Source organism: Crocodylus siamensis, chromosome 11 (assembly GCF_052110815.1).
Source record: "Crocodylus siamensis isolate JL-2025a chromosome 11, ASM5211081v1, whole genome shotgun sequence".
Classification (NCBI taxonomy): Eukaryota; Metazoa; Chordata; order Crocodylia; family Crocodylidae; genus Crocodylus; species Crocodylus siamensis.
In genome coordinates this window covers 51,890,881-51,912,027 of record NC_143405.1, presented here as the reverse complement: position 1 = coordinate 51,912,027, position 21,147 = coordinate 51,890,881, and the positions used below count along the sequence as shown (strand labels likewise).

Below are 21,147 nucleotides of genomic sequence, written 5' to 3'. Positions count from 1 at the left end.
TGGCTGCATCACACATGAGGATCTAGCTCATAATTTTCCTTTTTAGGCTTAATCACCTGAGGTATGGAGCACATTGTGGGAACAGTGTGAGTGCCTTGACTCTCACATCAGTGGGATGTGAGGGCTCTTGTCACCTTGGAGGAGTGGGTCCTTAACCTAGTTATCTTTAAAAAAAAAACAACAGGCATTTCAGTCACGTAGCAGGAGGTTTAAGAGTCCTTCAAACCTCACTGTCCAGAGCCTGATCCCAGTTGCAGTGATGTAAATATGCAGTAAATCCAGTTGGCTTAGCCAGATTTTGTACCACAGAAACTGAGATCAGGACCGGAACTGGCAGATGGAGGGACCCAGCAATATTTAACCGTGTTTGCTAAGCTCTGACGGCACACCACTGGGGACTGCACATGCTAAAAAAAAGTGTGACGATTCCTTTTTGCTTGTGGAGACTTTGGTACAAAACCTGCACTGGCTACATGATTGCATAACTCTACACACAATGAAAACACATCGGTGGTCTCATTCTAACACGGCGCGGGGGCCGTTTATTGTCTGTATCACAAAAACAGCATTCAGCCTGAAGCAAATTCTTTTATAAAGGCAAACCACACAAAATCCTTCCTTAAAATCTACTCCTTTCTCTAAGCCTATCAATGTTAATCCACCTCCTTCGTAAGTGCTTTAACAGAGCCATTCATAAAAAAACCCATAACAGCAACACTCTGGTAGTCTTCCTCTGCTCAGGTAGAACTATCTCCCCATGCGTTTAGTCTGTCTGTTTAGGCTCCATCGAAGCATGCATTTAGTTTTAAGCATGTATATAGTCTCATTCAAAACCAACTGGACTCCTCCCATGCTTAATGTTAGGCATATGCTTAAGTGCTTTCTTGAAGAGCTTAGCCCTACATGGTGCTGAGCTTGCTCTTAGAACTTAATAAATAATAGCTGTTAATGAAGAACAAAAGGCCCTACCGCAGAGGGCTAAGGTAATCTGCGCTTGCCTTCGATTCCATGTCCCCAGAATGGAAGCTGCGTGTTCTACACAGCTACTTTGCAATCCAGTCCCTGCCCGAAAGACCTCATGCTTTTAAAGGGCCTGACTGTGCAATCCCTTACTCACCCACAAACCAGCAACTTCAATGGGATTAGTCCCACAGGTAAGGGTTACAGGAAAAGGCCTTCTATTTAAACATGGTAACATGTAACGGGATAACCATTTCTTCCCATACGAAATCCCCACACCACTAGAATAGCTGCCACAGTCAGAATCACTTTAGCCTCACCTGTGCTTGGAGTGACTCAAGTAAGTAGTTTATTTTCTGTCGTTAAAATAAGAAAGACTCTTAGTCTGTAGGTCTAGGGCTAATGAACAACAACAGGCTAATGAATAACATCTTTTGGTAATATATGAATATATTTGAATGATACGTAGGCAAAAGGAAACTTGGGAACCACTCAGTGCTGAAAACTGGAGCTTACAAAAGAAAGGCAGATAGACCTTTAGCTGTAACACCATGCCAGCTGCTGCTCTAATATATTTTCCTGCTGGGTTCCCAGAGCTGGACACAAGATGCATTAGAATATTTCATTGTCTAGAAGGTGGAAATTGATGTTGGATTTTTCAGTGCAAAGAAACATAATATTACAATCCTCGTCTTGATACGGCTGCTCTGGGAGCTGGAAATAAAAGCTGCTTGTTAACTTGTTGGCAATCCTAATGATTAAGTAAAAGAAAAACCCTGAAAAGCTCTTCTTCCAGCTAAGCAGTCAGTAAGAGGGCTTCCAGCAGGCTTGGTCAACGTTTCTTGAGATACGTGCTTCAAAAAGGAACCACAGAGAAATATACTAAGCAGGAACAAATACTAGTAGCCGGTTGCACTGATGCAGCACTGCACTTGCCATCAAACGCTCTCAAAGCACTTAACAAACATAATCCTTAACACCTGCTGAGGTGGGCTTAGTAGCAACAGTAAGATAATTTATAGAACAGGAAAGGAAACTGAGGTGCAGGAACAGTAAGTGACTTGCTCAGGGACACACACTGAGCGTGAGTCAGAGCCAGGGTTAGAATCCAGGATGTGTGACGTCCAGCCCTGGCCCGCAACCACAAACTCTTGTATAACCATACATTTCCCAAACCACTGACCCAGAACTACCAGGCACCTACTTCTGATGCCACACCGATTCGTAATGTGCTTTCTTTACAAAACCAGTTAATTGAACTATTAGGTAACTAGGAACGTATATAGGTATATGCAGATCAGATCCTCCATACGGTACCTATTTCTGTCAGCATTTAACCAATGAAATAGGTAAGCTCCTCTGAAAAATATGGTTAACCTGTCATGTCATACAAACAAACTGCCTTAAACCATAGTACCTAATGTCAGGCCCACTCTAACACTGACTCTGTCTTTGGCTTAAAACTATTCTCATCCTCTTTGCATCACTTTTCCCAGTCTATGAAATGGGAATAAAGGGTTCATAGCATGTTGTGAGGAGGCATTAATATTGGAAGAACACTCTATAGAAGAACCATGCGAGGTATTTTCAATGCTAATAAAGTATTGCTTATTCATTATTAATAATTGTTACCCCAAGTGACTGAATGTTGGAAAAATCTTATTATTCACTCAGGCTGGGACTGTCAGAGGATTTTATAGCAATTCCACAACTCGCTACCGTGGACTTTCAATGGAAGTTGGGCTCCTTGCTGTCTTAGAAGAGCCCTTTCAAAATTTCAGGCTCAGTGCCCACCTGTGAAGCCTTTACTCAGAGCAGGACCCTGCAATGTGCTGAGGACCCATTTCTCAGCAACACTGAGCTCCAGCTGAAGGCAACAAGCCCTGCAGGTGTTCAGTCACTCTGAAAATCAGACCCTCACCTTGCAGCAACTTCCCTGAGAGCTGAGACTGCATCAGGACTTCAGGACTGGACCTGCAGTGCTCAACGCACTTGAGTCTCTTGTAGAATTAACTGCGAAGCCCTAATGACTCCCAGATTTCCTGGCTTTCTGGCAGCTCTTATGGTGCCACCAGAGGAAAGCAATTCAACTTTGCTAGTGCACGTCTGTGAACCACTACATTAAGTCTACATTTTTCAGCGTAGCATGGGGCTGCCACACTCAACACCTTGGTTACCATGGGAAACCTTTCTATCGTTGCCACCGTATCACACAGGGAAAGACCAAACCCAAATGTTCTATCTTGCCTGTGAAATCAAACAGATGTTTTTATGATCTTTGATGGAGCTGAGTTATGCATCTTTCTCAGAGGAAGAGGAAAAAATGCAATGTTAAAAGCAGCTCAGAATTTTTTTTTTTTAAACGGTTTGTGCCTTCTACCAAAGGAGAAAACAGACGCCTTTATCTAGCATTAGCATTTATGTCTACTTGGTAACAAATGGTGACAATGGCAAACTTTCACCCCACATGCAATGAAACAAGGCAGCCTGTGTCCCCTCTCCATGCGCTGCACACATCAGCACTGTCCCACTGCAGGAACACACGCAGGGATGTGGGAAGCGGACAGCTGTAACTGCACACATTCTTCGAGCTGCCTTCCCTCAGTGTCTGCACAGGGAGCAGCAGCCGAAAAGAAAAAGAAAAAGAAAGTCTGTGAGTCACCACCAGTTCACTGGGGACAGCGAACGTGGGAATAAAGACAGTACTTGATAAAAGAAGGGGTAGGATTTTTTTGCTTTTTTTTTTTTTTTCTCTTTGTTTGAAAACCACTGCTTGCTTGGCTTCCTAGTAAACAGAGTAGGAATCCAATTGACTTTCACAACGTGACCCAAGTTTGGACGTGGTTACTGTATGAATATAAATCCTGGTAAAAAAAAGTAGCTCGCTGCATTCAGCATGTTTCTCTTAACCTCCTAAATACTGTCTAGTGTGAGTGAATTAGACTCACTCATCAGCAGTGGTTACAAGACAGATATTAGCAGAAAGAGGCTGGAGGTGTAAAACTCACATGCAGATCTTTAACCCCTAACATACCTCTGGGGTGTCCAGAGGGGAATTGGACCGTCATCAACAGCAAAACTTCAGAATCAGACCAAGCTTTAACTATTGGCACCTTTCTGCCCACCAGCCACATAGGCTTTCAGGGAACATTTGTCAGGCTTTCAGGGACCAGGTTTCAGTTCAGGCTGAAGAATGAAGCTTGATCCTGCCCCACTGGAGTCCACCGAGCTTTTGCCGCTGAGATTGGTGAGATGCAGGATAAGGCCACTAGAAATCTATTATAACACCCGGATCTTGGTTGGTTCCAGCCAGCACGCAAGCCCTGCAGAGCCCAGTACCCCTCAGGTCAGAGGTTCCAGTTGAATCCCACCCCTAATCCACAACTAAGTTAAGGATGGTTTTGTTAGTAGCACTACAAGGGAGACCTGTCACCAGAGGCACTGGGACCGAACCCTGAAGAACAGACTCCAGGGAAGAACCCACAAGGAATTTTTTGTGCCTCTCTGAATGCTTTTGTTTCCCAACCCCTCCAGACTCCAGCCTGCTGTGCAATAATCACCCACGCAGCTAGCCACAAAGATACAAGGTTATCTTGTTAGTCCAGTGTGACACCCACTTCCAAGGAGCCTTACATCCAGTTTATTGGGAGCTTTGCTTGAGTGAGAACTTCAGGATGGGGACCATGGAGAGTACCAAGCCCACCCAGAGGGCTCCAGCCTAGGCAGGGCTCCCTCATCCGAGCTCCCACCTGGGGGGGGTTACCTGGGCCCCCACCCCCATCAGACCCACACAGGGAACTCCTCACTGCCGTGGGGGCTGAGTGGGGAGTTACCTGACCCCGCAACCCGCATCAAAGCTCCCACCAGGGCACTGCTGAGGGGTTACCCAGGCCCCCTACCCTCATCAGAGCTGCAAGGTACCATGGTACAGGGGGGAGTGCCCTGAGCCTCCACCCGCATCACAGCTCCCACCAGAGCAGGGTTGACCTGGACCTCCCGACTCTCATCAGAGCCGCACAGGGAGGGGTCCCCACTGGCAATAGCCTACAGGGGGGTTCCCCAGCCCCCCACCCCAATCAGAGCCACACGGGAGTCCCCACTCCCACCAGCACACAGGGGGGTTTGCCAGGACCAGAACCACATGAGGGGTCCCCACTCCCACCAGCCTACAAGGGGGGGTCCCCAGGACCAGAGCCACATGAGGGGTCCCCACTCCTACCAGCCTACAAGGGGGGGTCCCCAGGACCAGAGCCACATGAGGGGTCCCCACTCCCACCAGCCTACAAGGGGGGGTCCCCAGGACCAGAGCCACGTGGGGGGTCCCCACCCCCACCAGGATCAGAGGGGGGGCAAGCACCTGCACCAGGACGCTCCCACCCGCCATCCCGCGGGGGCCGGGGGCTACCTTGATGTCCCTCTTCTCGCAGGAGGGCCCGCTGCCCTGCACCACGCTGTCCAGCACGGCCACGAGGCCGGCTTCGGGCGCGGCCAGGCAGGAGTTGCGGGCGGCGTGGATGGCCCGGTCCACGTCGGCGAAGCGGAAGGCGCAGAGCGCGGCGGGCGCGCGGGGGCCGGGGCCGGGGCCGGGGCCGGGGCCGCGCTCGAAGACGGCGAAGAGGCGCTGGTCGGCGCCGTCGGGCGGCGGGAAGACGGAGACGAGGCGGTTGTAGAGCTCGGCGCCGGCGCCGCACTGCAGCCCCAGCTGGATGTAGGACTCGGTGAGCTTCTTGGTCTCGCCGGGGCCGGCGGCGGCGTCGGGCAGGCAGATGCGCGCCAGCAGGCTGTGCGCCTGGCTCTCCTTGTCGCCCGCGTTGGCCTCGCTGTTGAGCGCCAGGTAGGCGAAGCGCGCGCGGCGCAGGAAGGCGCGCACGAAGCCCAGCTTGTGGCGGGCCTTGGCGCTGAGCTTGATCTTGAGGATGTTGTCGTCGGACGGGTTGAGGTCGAAGGTGAAGAGCCGCGCCAGGTCCCCGCGCGCGTCCAGGGCGCGGATGGCGATCTCGGGCGTGTTCTCGAAGCGGTGGTCCTCCAGGCTGCGGTTGCGCGGGAAGAAGGGGCTGCCGAAGCCCGTGTAGGTGGCGCCCACCAGCAGGCGCGTGTCGCCGGCCGCGCCGCCGGGCAGCACCAGCCCCACGGTGGAGGCGTTGGGGTGGTTGGCCGCCACGTTGAGCATGCTGGGGAACACGGTCACGGGCGCGGCCGACGGCGCGGGGGCGGCGTGGGGCGGGAAGCGCACGGCCACGGCCGAGATGTTGGCCATGCTGCGCAGCTGGCACGAGCCCTGGTAGACGGAGCCGCACACCACCACGATGCCCTGCGCCGCGTCGGGCTGCAGGATCTTGTTGTAGTTGGGCGTGGGCACCCGCGCGTGCTCGCACGACGCCTGCGGCAGCTGCGGGGCATGGCACAGCGGGTTGTCGGGCACGGGGCCCACCTGCTCCTCCGCCTCCAGCGTCAGGTTGGGCCCCGCCAGCTGGTACAGCCGGTTCACGGCCGCCACGTACACCCGCCGGCCCGGCCCGTCCAGCGCGAAGTTGTTGGTGGGGGTGGGCGAGGGGAACTTGCGCTGCACCTCCAGCCCCGCGCCCGCCCGCAGCGCCAGCGCCAGCACCACCAGCCGCAGCAGCGGCGGCGGCGGCGGCGGCGGCGTCCGAGGGAGCGCCCGCCCCGCCATGCCGCCGCGCCGGGCATGGAGAGGGCGCCCGCTGCTGCGGAGCCGGCGCTGCCTTTGTGGCGAGCCCGCCCGCGCCGCTGCACCGCCCCGGCAGGCGGGATGGGATGGGGCTCGGCGGCGCGGAGGCAGGCGGCACCCTCCCCCCGTGACAGCTCCCGCCCCCCTCCTTCCCTTCCCTTCCCTTCCCTTCATGTCTCGCTCCGCTTCAGGGGAAGGTTTCTGTCCGCGCTGAGTGGAGACCTCTCCCCCTCCTCCCTCAGACTAGCCGCCCTCCCGGCCCTCCCCCTGCTCGGACTGACTAGGAGTAGCCCCCTTTTCGTTCGGGTCTAAGCCGGGCCGGACTGACGGACCCTCGCAGACTGGCCACGGCCTGCGCCCGGCTCTGGGGGCACAGCCCCGGGGTCCTCTCTGGTGATGCGCAGCCCCACGCCTTGAGGTCCTCTGATTTTCTCTCCTTCTTGGCAGCCCCTTCTTGGAGAGAAAAGCAGAGGGCGTAAAGGCGCCGGGTTTCCTATCGATAGGGGATGGAGTAGCAGAAAACTAGAATGTCCTCTGGGATGGCCGCCCCCGCCTCCCCCTGTAAAAAGGGAGTGGGAGAGGAACGGGTGATGGTGGCGGGGGCAGGGAGAGATGAAGGGGCCGGGTACGCCCAGCGTGGAAGGGATGGCACCGGGTTGCTGGCACGGCCCTTGCCCGGCTGCTTTCTGGTCCTTGTGGGGAGAGGCAGCGAATGGGTCCGAGTCCCCCGGGGATGTCCCCGCGCCTGCCCTCAGCCGAGGGGGGCCTGGGGGGGCAGTGGAGGCTCTTGTCCTAGCTCCCAGGGGAGGGTTCGGAAGTGGGGGCCTCTCCTCGCGGCTCCCAGCGCTGATCTGCGCTGAGGGGACATGGCGGGCAGCGAGCCCTGGTGCGTCACCCCCTTGAGGGCTCCTCCCGTGCCTCCTCTCTCAGGACTTGCCTACAATGGAAAGATACAGCAGGGAGAGCGAAGGGTGAGGGGTGTAAACCCCGCGTGGATACTTCTATTCTGGTAAAAGCCTTTTTTTTTCCTGGGGTAGCTTAGGTAATTCCAAAAGGGTCAACACCTAATTCTGGAATAAGTGTGAGAGGGTATGGCTACATGACCGGCATGGCAGGGAACCTAGGGGCAAAAAGCCCAGCGGGAGCTGCCTTAATGCAGCTGTGCTCCGATGAGCAGCTGTGGCTGGAAGAAATTGCGCTGCCCCAGGTAGAAACTGCCCCGGAAAAAAAAAATCCCTGGTTCAGGGCAAACTGACCTCAGTTTTAAGGAGCTGCATCATGTGGCCGCAGCTTTTTTCCTCAGAGTATCTGGGGTTTTCAAGGCTACCTTGTTCATGTGGCTGCAGCCAGAGTGGCCACCTGAGGCGGTTATCCCCGTATAAGCATATTGGGTTAACAGTATCAGAATACCAGGATATCATTGCAATACTTTAGTCAGTGGGCCTCAGTTGGTGGCTTGTGGGCTCTGAGTTGCCCACAAGACCTTCTGATGCTATTTGCGGCCACAGCTGGGGTTGCCCAAGGGCGCCCACAGCACGTTACTCGCGCAGTGGTGCTGCCCATGAGCCAGCAGAGCCAGGGTGGGAACCCCTGCTACAAGTTGTCAGGCTTTCCCATGAATATAAGCCCTTACAGACAGAGTGGCATGCTGTGGTGACACATACATTATAATTGCCGGACATTTGCATTAATCCATCAGTAGGAGCAATGGGACGGCTCACGCCTCAGGGTTAGTATATTAGGCTATCTGCAGATCCATGTGGATTTCAGTGACTCCTGGATCATATTTCTGAAGCTTTCTCTGCAGCCTTACCAGATAGAGACTGGCTCTGATTTAATGACAAAATTTAAATTTCAAATGTAAATGAAAGCTGAGATTCTGGAGGGCAAAATGCTTTTATGCCGTATTGGCTAAGTTTGAGTCTTGGTGTTCAAGCTTCCGTTCCAGTTCAGTCCTGGGTCTTTCTGCTGAGACTGTCAATACCAGGAGTGGTTTGATGTGTGATGTGAACGCTTGCACGCTGGGAAATAACCCAAGGCCCACCATACTCATTTCATGTAATCTGCATTGGCAGTAAGGGCTTTGTCCCCAGTGTAGGAGCTTTTGCGGAGATTTCTCTCTAGTCGCTCCGTTAGGGAACGGGAAGAAGGTTAACCTGAATCTGGCTATTCAGTCTCACCTCTACGGGCTGGAGCACGCTAATGCCAGTCCAGCCCACTGTCTGCCCATTCCCCTTGGTGGATTTACTGACCCGCTGAGCACTCTCTGTAGTGTTAGGGGAAGGAATCCTCTCTCCCCAGCTCTGCAGTTTCATTGCAAATGTCACAATATGGTATTTGCTGTATTTCTTAAAGCCTTCACTCCTGGAGTCACGTGAATCTATGCAACTCTCTGGTTTCTCCTTCTAAAAAGAGGGATGGTTTTAAATGTCATGATTTAGTTTAAAAAACGCAAGTGTCACGTAACAGTTCCAAAACCAAAGGACAACTAAAAGGAACCCTAAGGGTATTATGGGAGTGCCTCCCTTCATTATGGAAGATGTGAGCTGCATGAGAAGGAACATTGCCATGCACAAATAATTGGGGTGGGGTGAGGTGAGGGATGCAATTAAGTCACATTTCTGATCACTAGACATAGAGATGATCTATGAGCTAGCGTGGAAAGGCTCTGTATACTGCGTTCAATTCCCTGAGCCTTTCTTTAGCCTCGACTGTTCTCATGTTACTTGAGTTATTTTCATTCATACAAAACCTATCAGTTAGGCTGATGAGGATTCTGGATGACTTGTTTTCTGGATAGAAAAATCCTCTGTTGTTGTCTAATCTCATTTCTACACCTGCCAGCTCTCTTCACCTCCTTCCTGTCCTTTTCTCCCTCTTCAGAGCTCTAATTAATACATAACTGCAATGGCCATGCCATGCCCACTGAAAAATGTGCATTGAATTAAATACGGTGCTTTCCTGCTATTGAACATATTGTCTCTACTAATCACATCCCTAATGGATAGAGTTATTGACGTTTTTTAAATTTAGAATGCCAACACTGTTTGACTTTTTTTTTACTTTAACTTTTCTGTTTTTAAATACAATTGTGACTTTAGCCACCCAGAAATAAACCCACGTGTTATAGCTATAATGATACACATTTGAGCACTGTTCAGTCTAGGGCTTCCAAGATGTCAAAGGTAAGGGCAAACAAACAATTTACAGCAAGTTACAAGGGAACAGGAACTTACTGCACATCAGCTGCCCCATGGTACCATTTGTATGTCCACTCTTACCCCACAATAAGTGGAAGCTAAACTACAGGAATTCAGCCCTGAGAGCTAAGATGCTGCAATTTAGCTTTCATTTATTTCATGGCAAGAGCAGGCACATTAACAGTTACCCGTGTGATAAGTCCCTATGCCCTTTTAATTGACTATGTTTTGTTTGTTTGCCCACACCCAGCATAATTAAGCTGTGACTGAGAGCCAGCTAAGCCTCACTATCCCTGTTTTCACAGAACTGATGCACAGATAGCCACATTTTCAAGAATGGCGAGTTATTTAAATAGCTCCATTTTAGGGACCACAGCCTCTTAAACTATTCACAATAACTACTGTATACTGCTGCCCATTTCTGTAGTAGCTGTGCTTCTTGTGAGCAAAATCAGTCTTTGAGGGTGTCTCAAAGGGGGCACCCAAAACATGAGCCACCCAAATTTACTAGTCATTTCTGAAAACGCAGGCCAAAGAGTGTAAGCAAATTAGTGGCTTCCCAAATGAAGACAGTTGCTGGCCTTGTCAGGAAGAGAACCCGGGGGTCCTGACTCCCATTTCCTGTTCTGACCACTAATCAGGGCTGATAGTGAGAGCCAAAATATTTGTGGCAGTGTGAAATTTATCTGCTAAATATTTTATTTTTGTTGTTGTTAGGAAACAATCCCTTGATAAGCTGCTTTGATCATAATGTTTTCTAGAAATGGATTTTTCCCCTATTATTATCTGTTGAGTTAGAAGCCCTAGTGAATCTTTTAGGATAATGCTGCTAATAGAGGTAATAGAGGTTTTTAAATCTCTAATACTCAGAGCTTACCATTATTTTTTATTCAGGAAGGAAGAAAGGCCTAAAAAAATACACGCCTCCCACTAAGAACAATTGCCCCCTGCCAAAATCCTTTCCTGTTTGACTCTTATGCAGGTTTAAAGATAACAGCTCTTTAGACAGCTCTGTGGGGGAGAGGGTTGTGTGTATAGGAACACAAAAACACTTTAATTATTAATAAATATATTTACACAAGAACAATTTCCCTTTGGGGGAAACACGAGTTACTCATGAAATTACTCAGGTTATATTGACTCAACACTGTCAAAAAAACCCAGGATCTAATCTCTTTACTATGCAGACTAGAAACATCCATTTATATTGCTGTTTTTTCTCTGCATGGAAGCCATAAAGTATTTTGCAGATCCAAAAGCAGAGTTCACCATCACACATTGGAAATGGACTGGTTTGACTCAGCAGACCCAAATAAATAACTTGCCGTGTGACAATTTGGAAGGGAGAAAGGGGCTGGTTTCTAGATATAACAGATCATTGACTGTGACAGTGTCCCACTGCATAGGATTGAGTTAGCTCTCTGGCACTGAGGGTTGTCTGCCCGTCTGTCTCTCTCGTTCTGTCTCCTGTAGAATATTAAGAGAGAGAAATTCTACAAGGCTCTTTAGCTCAGTAATTGAGCACCTGAAAGGAGGAAAATCTATTTTTTGATTATTATACAGACTGTATCTGGGAAGGGTTGGCAATTTCCCAAGCCTGATTCAAGTGTTGCCTGGTTTATACATGGGAGGGAGGGAGGGAGACAGAGGTGTTGTGAGCAGATCTGTTCAACACTCAGTGTATTCTTCCTGGGAGAACTGGGGATTAAGCGAATCTGTCCTTTTGGCTCAGTGTACATCTCTCCTTTGGTCTGCTAGGCTTGAACAAACTCACGGCAGAAGTCTGTCAAGATCTCCGAGTAACTTCATGAAGTTGCTTCAAATTCTGCCATGGGAAGGTAAGAGCTCTCCTTGCCTCAGTTCTCCAAGGGGTTGGGGAGAAGCAGGCACCGTATTGGATGGTGTCGTTAGGTTGGCCCCCCAGGCAAGCCTCTCACCACTTCCCTTTCCCAGTGGACATATACAGACTAGCATGGAAAGCATCTTTGAACTGGCTAAGGCAACTCCTATAACTCCCTTGCTCCATATCTACAGGTGATGAGGGTAGAAAGAGTTTATGGACAATAGGAAAAGAGTGAAGGGAAGGTGTAGGTCAGTAAGGATAAGTGGGGATGCATCATGAGAAAGAATCATGGATCTAAAAAGAGTTATGTCAAAAATAGCCGTGATCACTGGGCTTATCTGCTTCTTCCCAGTCTTCTCTCCTTTGTCTTTGTCCAGTTTGAACGTTAGCACTTTGCAGCTGCTACTCTGTCATCATACAGCACATCTCTGTGAAGTGCCTGCCTAGTGCACTTGAGGGCACTCAGGAATAACAGCGAGATTGTAGATAGACTGATTGATTAGCAACCCTTTAGCAAATTTTTGGACGACTGTGGACTGCGTTTCTCGTTTATTATTATTAATTTGTATTGCGGTCGCAGTATACAGTGAAGCCTGGCAGATTTCATGTGGTTATGATTATTACTGATGATTTAGATAGCCCCAGCAGCGTGCAAGGTGCTTAGCAAAGAGATTAAGACAGGGTGCCTTTCTCACAGATCTTCCAAGCTGAACAGAATCTACAGGCCTGTCTGGGGCTTTCTTGCAAACGTCTCACACAGCTGCGGCCGTGGGGCTGGAGGAGTCACATATGAACAGTGCGATTCCGATGGCACTGAGCTGCAGGCCCCAAGCATTTCTCCTAACAAGGTGGTGATTTATTGGGGCCTGAGGAGTCCTCTGAGTGGAATCATGTTTTTTCCTCGGTTGTCCTCGTTTTCACAGATGAGCCTTTCCCAGTGCAATCCGGACTGTCATATACTGTCTCACGCAAGTTTAACCTTGTCACCAGCATGCATCAAGCTGACACTTGCTGTGAAAGATTCGGCTGCTGCATGGATCCCACATTTTTAGCATACATGTATTTTTTCCCAGGTTAATGATGGCTTTAGTACTGATGAAGATTTGCTTCTCAGTTAACAGTGATGCGATTCCCTGTATCTGGCATTTCCAGAAGCTGCATCACGATGTAATGTAAAAGCTCTCATAGGCTTTCATAATGCTTTGTGTGACTAGTCGGATATGAGGGAGGAGTGGTTTGGAGCTCAGGAGAGGTGGGTTTCATGTCCCAGTCTACTACGGGCTTCCTCTGTGACCCTTGGCATGTTGTAAGCCATTGATACCTCATTTCATCACCTGTGAAAGTTCCTCCTCCGCCCCTTTTGTGTGTCTTATCTAGTCAAGATTGTAAGCTCTTTTCTTCAGGGCCCTTTCTTAGTACATGCAAGTACAGCGTAGTGGGAGTCTCATTTTTCTCCCAGGTCTGCTAAGCCTCTCTCAGTTAGGTACCTGGAGGTTTCAGAAAACTTCAGTACTACTACAAATAAAGCCCCAGGTGTCAGGAGGATCAGGATCCAATCTCAGCTTCTGGAGAAGCTGAGACATGCAAAATATATCTGTACCACTGCTGCAGTGGTCTTGGGACCACTCTACCCCACTGTGCGCATGCCAGACCTGGAGGTGAAGTGATATGACAGGGGGCTGTCAAATGGCTGATCTAATCATTGGCCTGCCCACCTGTCTAGGTCAGTCCGCCCACCTGCCTCATCTGCCATGCCTTTAATGCAACTGAAATAGAGGTTTACATGGTTGGAGGCTGCCCATTTACTGCCTGATGCCAAGGGCATAATACACAGCTCTGAGCCTTCCCTTATACTGTATCCCATGCCTCACAGATAGCATCACTATTTGGTTACAGCCCCAGGATGGACCTCCTTCTATGCCCACCTGGTGTTTGGACCCAAACTGGATTGCTCCTTCTCAGGCGGTCTACTCCACTCTCATTCTGGGCTGCAAAGCTCCCTACACCCTTCTCCCTCTTGGCAGTGGGCCCCCTCCAGGCCCTTTGGCCACTCAGGCCCTGGCCTCACCTCTAGCCTAGTCTGAACCCCAGGCCCCTGGCTCTGTGCATCTCTTGCAGTGGAAGCTCTGCCCCTTTGACCGTTCTGGTCATGGCCCCAGCATCAACTAATCGAGGGTTTCTCCAGTCAGGTTAATGAGCTACTCACCCTCTCTCACATACGGGTCTGCCTTCTCAGGCCCCTCCAAACTCAGCTCACTCAGTCTTTAAGGCTGGCCCATGCACAGTCCTTCAGGCCTGCCCATGCAAACCCTACTTTCTGCAGCCTTCTCACACACCCTCTTACTGCGCTCACTACTCCACCCCCTCACTGGGGCTCTCAGCCTTATGCCCCTTGGGTCATAGGCCTGATGACATGCCTGGACCCCTTGCCTGTCCCCTCTACAGGGTAACCCACTAAGTTGTGGGGGCTGAGGCTATACAGTGCCCCATACTTGCCTTTCACTGGGGAGGCACTGGTGTGGCATTTCCTGGGGACCACCCTGCCACAGGCAGCCCCACCACACCATCCTACCCTATCAGGATGTCATTTTAGGTAATTCCCCAGGACCAGGAACCTCCTCCATCTCCATAGTTCCTACTCTTAACCACCAGATTTTCTGGGCACAGCAGCTCCATCCAGGCAACGTTGTCTCGCTGACTCCCTGCAACAACTCCCCACTCAGCTCTGAGAGCCTGGGTTTATATTGAGGCTGCTCAGCACCATCCTCCAATCCAGGAGCTTTCCCATGGTCATGTGACCACCTTGTTAAGCTGCATCGCATCTGCCGACTGCTCCACAGCCTGCTCAAACCTCTTAAAGGTGACAAAGCCTCTCCAGGGTGTTCAGCACTCTGTCCCCTACATGCTTGAAAGCAACTATGAGTACTGCTAGGGTGGCTTCGCTGTCTTGTTTCCAGGATAGATGCATGGGGAGCAGGAGCAGATGGATGCTGCAAAGTAGCTCTTGACATTGCTGTGTCCATTGGCGACACGTACAGAGTGCGTGCGCACCTCCTGCGATTGGCCGTGCACCCCTTGGAAGCGCCAGCCACAAAACCAGAAGTGCCGGTGGAAGTGCACTTCCAGTTTTGCCACTGGTGGTTTCAGGCTCAGTGATCAGCCACTGGGGGACCCCCACACCACCTGGTTGGCCACAGGGGGACCCCTCTGCCATCAGCAATCTGGTGCCCTCCCCTGCCAGACTCAGGAGGCACCAGTTGCCCATGGCTGTGGCAACACTAAAGAACTACCTACAGAGGCTAATGACTTCCCAAAGGTTACATATAGGTCAGTGGCAGAGCTGGGAATAGATGGCTCTTATGGAGGTTTAAAGGGAACAGCTAACAGGATGTGACATTCCTGTTGCCAATAATATTTCTGAGTGGTGGTAGTAAACTGGCCATATCCCTTCACTCTGGAATGAGATTTGCTTGGTTGTAGACACTTGGTGGCAGAGAAAATTTACCTTATCTGTTTGCCAAATGTGGCTTCCATTGGGTCAGCATTTTTAAAGATTAGGACCATGATTCAGGCAATTCTGGGGCATTACTCAGGATGAGGGGTGCCTTGTTTGTTAGCTCACTGGCAGTTAACCTGCCTTTCCATGGTGCTCAGCAGTTGTCCTCTCAGAGGTCCAGGAGGAAGCAGACATGTAATTCAAAACAGAAGATAGCATACATCAAGTCTTGGTTGGTCCTGAGCAGCTCATATATTGAAAAGTGTGTGGGCTGATTTGGGAAAATGTGCCACCATTGTTCACAGTGTGGGAGCACCATTGCTAACAGGGAAGGGGAATTCATACAGTGGGTATTGCTAATGTAGCAAGGCTTCAGGGAATAAATAGAGGTGTCTTAACATTGTATTGACTAAACTGGTTGATCAAAAGCCTGAATAAGAGCATGAAATTGCTAGCAGCTGCAGGAGCCTTAAGGCTATCACCCATCCTACCACTCCGTCACACTAGCATCCACAGCTGTAGGAAACTCTCTTCCAACTCCTGTTTGATTGATACCATTTTATAGTCCCTCCATGGAAATAACCCTGCAAGGTACACGGCAGTACACAGTCAGACTTTGTTGTTCTAGGCCTGAACTCAGACCACCCTACTTTTGACTTCAGTCCTGTAATGAAAGATGGCTGGATTTGGCCCTTTGTCAAGGAAACAAATGCAGTCAACGGCATTGCTTTCCAAACAGAAACACAAAGCAGAGGCCACACTAATTCAAGTCAGGTGAAACAAAACATAGGAACTGAAAATTACTCTGATCTCTCCTTAGGATCCATTGATCAGTCTCAGAGGTACCACAAAAAGCAAAGTCTGTGAACAGCATCAAGTGGCCCTGATCCTGCCACCTTTATCCATACAGAATCCTCCACTCAAGGCAAAAGGAAATTTTTTCCTCATTAAATTGTGCAGAATCTCACCCATATACTTTATAACATGCTGACTTCCCAATGCTTACAGTGGAGGCAAGGAGACAGAGTACCGGCAAAAGTTAACCAATAATGAGATAGGAAAGGGTGAAAATTTCCTAAACTACAATTGCTTTCAACGATAGGAAATAGCTAATGCCAAAATATGTCATCAGGTTTTGATAGACTGCATTCTATATATTACTGAAGCTAGTTGTGTTAAAGGCAGCAAAACTCAGACAGAGATCAAACCCCCTGCTGCCCCCCATTGCCTTATGTAATAACTGGGTTTTAAGCACGTTCGCTGTTGCTATCAGTGTTGCTTTCCTGATGTCAAATAACTCATTTGACTTACCTGACTTTCTTCATCACATTCTCCTGCATTGCAGAGGGATTTGCTTTCCATTTCATTAGTGAGCATTCATTAAGCCCTCTGAAAGTTAAAGTGTTAAACATGATTAATTATTCATTACTATTAACACTTGCTTTAGGCTTCTTCATCCCAACATAAGCATTCTGATTCAAGGCATATTACCCTTTAAAATGCAGCTGACTGATGTGCAGACCTGATTCAGCCAGGTGCTAAGCATGTGTGTAAGTTTAAGTACTTGAGTGTTGCCTCTGTGGTATCTTGGGGCCTTTGGAACAAATGCTCTCCATAGACATGTCCATGCCTCTGCTACTGAAGTCAAGGGCAGAATTTGGGCATGGCAAAAGGAAAGCCCCTTTATTTTCATTGCACATTCAGTATATTATTTCCAGCATCTTCTCCGGCAGGTCTGAGTTGCTCAAAAGTCCCTGTTATTTGATAATGAGGTACAGGGTCATCCCTTTTTAGAGTATGTTATTATTATGCTTTCATTATAAATGTACGTTGCTTACATTATTTTTACTAGGGAACCTGAAATGTTTTCATTCCTAGTCTTGAGAGACTCTACTATCTGCAATTTCAAGATAAATCCTTGACCTTTTGAGTCCAGGCAGCATGTGTTTTACATTCCCTCTAATAGCTGTCTCACATTAGAATGTCATTTGTGGGGTGTCATCAAGTGTTGCATATTTTTGGACACATTTTAACAGTTTGATCTTGTTCTTGACGCCTCCTCAGTAACCCATATTTTAGGAATTAGTTCTCAAAACTGAAGCATCTATGTTTTTCCTGTATACATCCAATCAACATGTGCATTACTCTTAAAGAGAGAGAATAGAGTAAAAAGACACATGTTTAAAAAATACCCAGTGAAACCTTCACCTGTTTGGTCAACAGCACTTTAGGTTTTAAAATAGAAAGGCAGTCAGGAGAAAAAACTGTCAGGGAGTTTAAGTCACCAAGTAAGGTTTTATGTGTGTGAGCATGTCCATATGTACTCACGCCCTACTCACAGCTGAGCACAATGACAGTGTTTAAAAATACGAAAGGAAAATATACATACATATAAATAAAGGATGTACAAAACCTAGTAGTGACAGACACACTGACTGATTTTTCTTCTTTTCAGTTAAAGCAACTTTTTCTTCAGACATAAATATTCCCTGGTGGTATTTGCTGTCAAAATATTGCAACCTTCTGCTAGTGCACGTGCACGGAAACCTAAAATTGAATCTAAAAAAAAGGGGGACTTGACCAACCTATTTAGACTGGCAAAAGGGCATGAAATGCCAAAGGGAAACAAAAAGCAACTGCCCAGTACAGATGGGAAACCAAAAGCTCTTAGATGGAGCAGGATTAGGCCTGTGGAGATGGAAGCAGCCCTTCTCAGGCCACTGATCCACCTTGTTTTCAGTCTTTTATGGTTAGCTCATCATTACTTCATTTGTAAATGCCTAGTGCCCCAGTCACCCTAAACGTTGTATGGGGATGGGAGCAAGAGTGTATGTCAGAGGTTATATTATGAAAAGACAATTTTCACAGGGTGGCTCAGACGATATGGAATGAAATATGGAGCCTTTTGCCTCTACGTCAATGATTCTAGTGCAGCACAGATTGCGAAGAGACCAAAATGTTTTAGCACCTATCAGCAGTTCAGTGGCTTATGAGAAATTAGTTGGCAGCCTGAGGTCATTTCCCAGTGGAGAAGTGTCAACACCACCACAGCCATTCCAGTTGGCATAAATTAGGACCCTTGCTGGCAGTTGCTAGGGGACCAAAACTGCATGAACCCTGGAGAGGAGGGTTTTCCATAACCTGGAGTCTGACCCAGTACATCTTCCTGATCTTATCTCGCCTCTTTTCTTCTGTGCTTGGTACTCTGTCACACCAAAACGTGCTTGTTCAGCCTCATCTCAGAGCAGACTCCTGGCCTACGAAGTGGCAGACTAGTTTTACCTTTTGATCTCTGATCTTCTTCTCAACTTTGTCAGTTTAAACCCAGGTTAAAAAACTCACCTCTCAGGTCTTAATCATTTACTGACACATCGATTAGACAGCCTCTTTCGTGTTAGTCTTGTTTAATGGTGTCGCCATTTATGTTTCTCTGCACAGCAGAGAACTGTACTCAGCATCACCTAGCAAAGTATTTTAAGGCTGGATCCTGCCAAGCGGTTCTGTGCCTCACCCGTCATCCCACTGATTACTTATTGATCACGACTTCAGTCCGTGTGAGCAGGAGTGGCAGAATCTAGGCCTTTCAGTGAGAATTGGGTGCATTCATGGGACTTTCCAGTCGCTCTTTTGTTGCCCAGGTGCTGGCTCTAAACTGTGACTAATGACAGGGCTTGGTTCCCAAAGGGTGTCAGTCAAAACCTACCTGCAGCACACATCTTAATAACAAAAACAGCATCTAGGAAGGAGTACAGGATCGGGCCCACTATTGTATGTGAAACCAGTGGGGACTGTTCTCACGTGGAGGCCCAGAGGATCAGCGTCTGTTCAGTTGCAGAAGGGTGAATAAATATTAGTGGTTAAACTAGTAATTAACCCGCCAGTTGAAATATCCAGCAGATCCCATGTTTTCCTCCCTGTTGATGCAAATGAGACTTGATTGTAAACATCTTATGCCTAAATTATACCTTAGAGAATCCAAGTAAGGCAGTTGGCCTTGCCTGAATTATTTCAGTAAAAACAAGGCAGACAAATGAATGTAATTGTCCTGACTTCTTTCACTCTCTAGCTCTTTCTCTGCTTGGAAGCTCCAGCATTTGTAGTACTGGGCCAGATTTTGAATGTAAATGCGCGTCTTGCCTCCAGATTTGGCAGATAAGAGTAAACGAGATTTTTTTCCCCCCTTTATTTTTTAAATATACAGCAGTGAAAAGAAATGAACTAGAAGGAAGAGATCTTTTTGTGGACTATATTTCAAAGGAATATAAAACTACAGCTCCCAGAAGAGCATTATGAAACTAGTGGCAAATGCTTTTATTATTATGCCAAGCTCTCACATTTAATCAGTTTCAGATCTAATAGCTAGGATCTCAAGCAATGGATGGAGAGAGCATGTAAATTACATCAGTTTCCCCACCCCACTTCACTTGTTGCATGAAACTTTGCATCTGTTTCGCAGTAAGGCTTAATCAGACCAACTTACGGCCAACTCTTTGTGATCTAGAATCGCACAGAAAAGCCTACATCAACTTCCTCCCCAAGGAACCAGTTCAGCTCTCCCTGGAGCAAAACCTCCGTGGATATGAATGGGGGGTTAACCAGGCAAATGGAAAGGGAAGAGGGAAGGCCCAAAGGAAATTAGGCTAGAATTAGATAAATGCCAAGTGATGTGGAGGATACCTCTGAATTGTTGGGGTTTGCATTCAGGAGTAGGTCTCTATGGCCGTATCTGTGCTGCCTCCCTGCTAAGCCTGGGCCTGCTGCTGAAAAGCAAGCCCTGCCCACTCACTCCTTTTCAGAGTGGACGCTTGTGTCAGAGAGCCTGAATGCAGTGCTGGATCATGCACTCAGGACCCCACGTACCTGCCTGCTCAGCCTGATTGCCTAGCTTGCGCACAGGCAGCAGGGGAACAAGTGAAGGGGGCTTGTTTCTCTGAACTGGCTGGTGGTATAGATACGGCTTCTAGTGCTCAGTAAAGACGCCAGAGAATAAAGCCTGTTACTCAGAGAGTAGTAGAGCCCAGGCTGCCTCAACCACTGCTGCACAGCAAGGTTGCATTTACATGTCCTTCCACCTGAGCATCCTACTTTAGAGAGCCCATGAAGAGGGGTGCAAGCACTGTTCAGCTACCCCTACATCATGTCCTTGGCCTCCCTGCTCAGGCTGCTAGCCAGAGAGTGGTGGGTGCTTGCTGTCAGGTTGCTTTTTGTGGTGTGAGAGCTGCATTCTGCAAGCAGCAAACACATTGATAGGGCCTGTAAAAACTCATCTTCGCATATGTTGTTTACGAGCATGACAGATAGGCTGCTGCCTGTGTCTGTTTGTTGCAGGGCCAGATTTGCAATTTGTTGTGCATAGCGGTAGGGTGTGATTTGCTGCGTGGTGTGAGCAGCTAATGTCTCGAGGGCCAGATTTGCAAGAGAAATGTAAACAGTTGCCCCTACAATACCTGACATTTGCACATGCAGATCCAGCAGTTAGTTATGCAGCTAGTTATCCAATGTTCTTGCCTCCAAAAATAAAAAATTCAATGACCCACCTAAGCTCTTGGCCCAGCAGGTTGAAAAGACAACATGCAAAGGAGAGATGTGTCCAGCATAATTTTCTGCTCCCTTAGACTTCCCAGCCAGGGTAACTTGGTACCCATTTACAGCAGGTTCCAAGTGGAAGCAGCCTTTGAGCAGGCCTTGATAATCACAGCAAAGCACCTTAACAACTCTGCCAACCCACCCCAGCCATTATCTGTACATTTCAAGTTGGGTGTGTCCAAAGGCATCAAGCGAACTTACACCCCTGTGCCTGTTGCTCCTTTTTTGAAAGCATACATTCAGGGCCCGTTCAGCAAGGCAGGTGCCTAAAGGACACATGTACCCCTGTCGTTTTAATTAGGACTGCTCACCTCACTAGTCAGACATGTGGCTATTACCTTGCTGAACTGGGGTCTTCACCAGGAAAGGAAGG

The 21,147-nt window shown here is 48.7% G+C and overlaps 1 protein-coding gene and 1 long non-coding RNA gene across 2 annotated transcripts in view; one reads left to right on the top strand and one right to left on the bottom strand.

Annotated features, from left to right (window-relative positions):
- Window positions 1-6,728, bottom strand: part of PLXND1 (plexin D1) — a 117,637-nt gene extending 110,909 nt beyond the window's left edge. The window contains exon 1 of the mRNA XM_090021360.1: window positions 5,366-6,728. Coding sequence (XP_089877486.1) covers window positions 5,366-6,631 — 1,266 coding nt within the window. The 5' untranslated portion in view covers window positions 6,632-6,728. The remainder of the gene's footprint in view (window positions 1-5,365) is intronic.
- Window positions 6,729-11,608: 4,880 nt separating this feature from the next.
- LOC149855873 (uncharacterized) overlaps window positions 11,609-21,147 on the top strand; it is a 97,166-nt gene continuing 87,627 nt past the window's right edge. The window contains exon 1 of the long non-coding RNA XR_016438450.1: window positions 11,609-11,687. This is a non-coding gene — a long non-coding RNA (uncharacterized LOC149855873). The remainder of the gene's footprint in view (window positions 11,688-21,147) is intronic.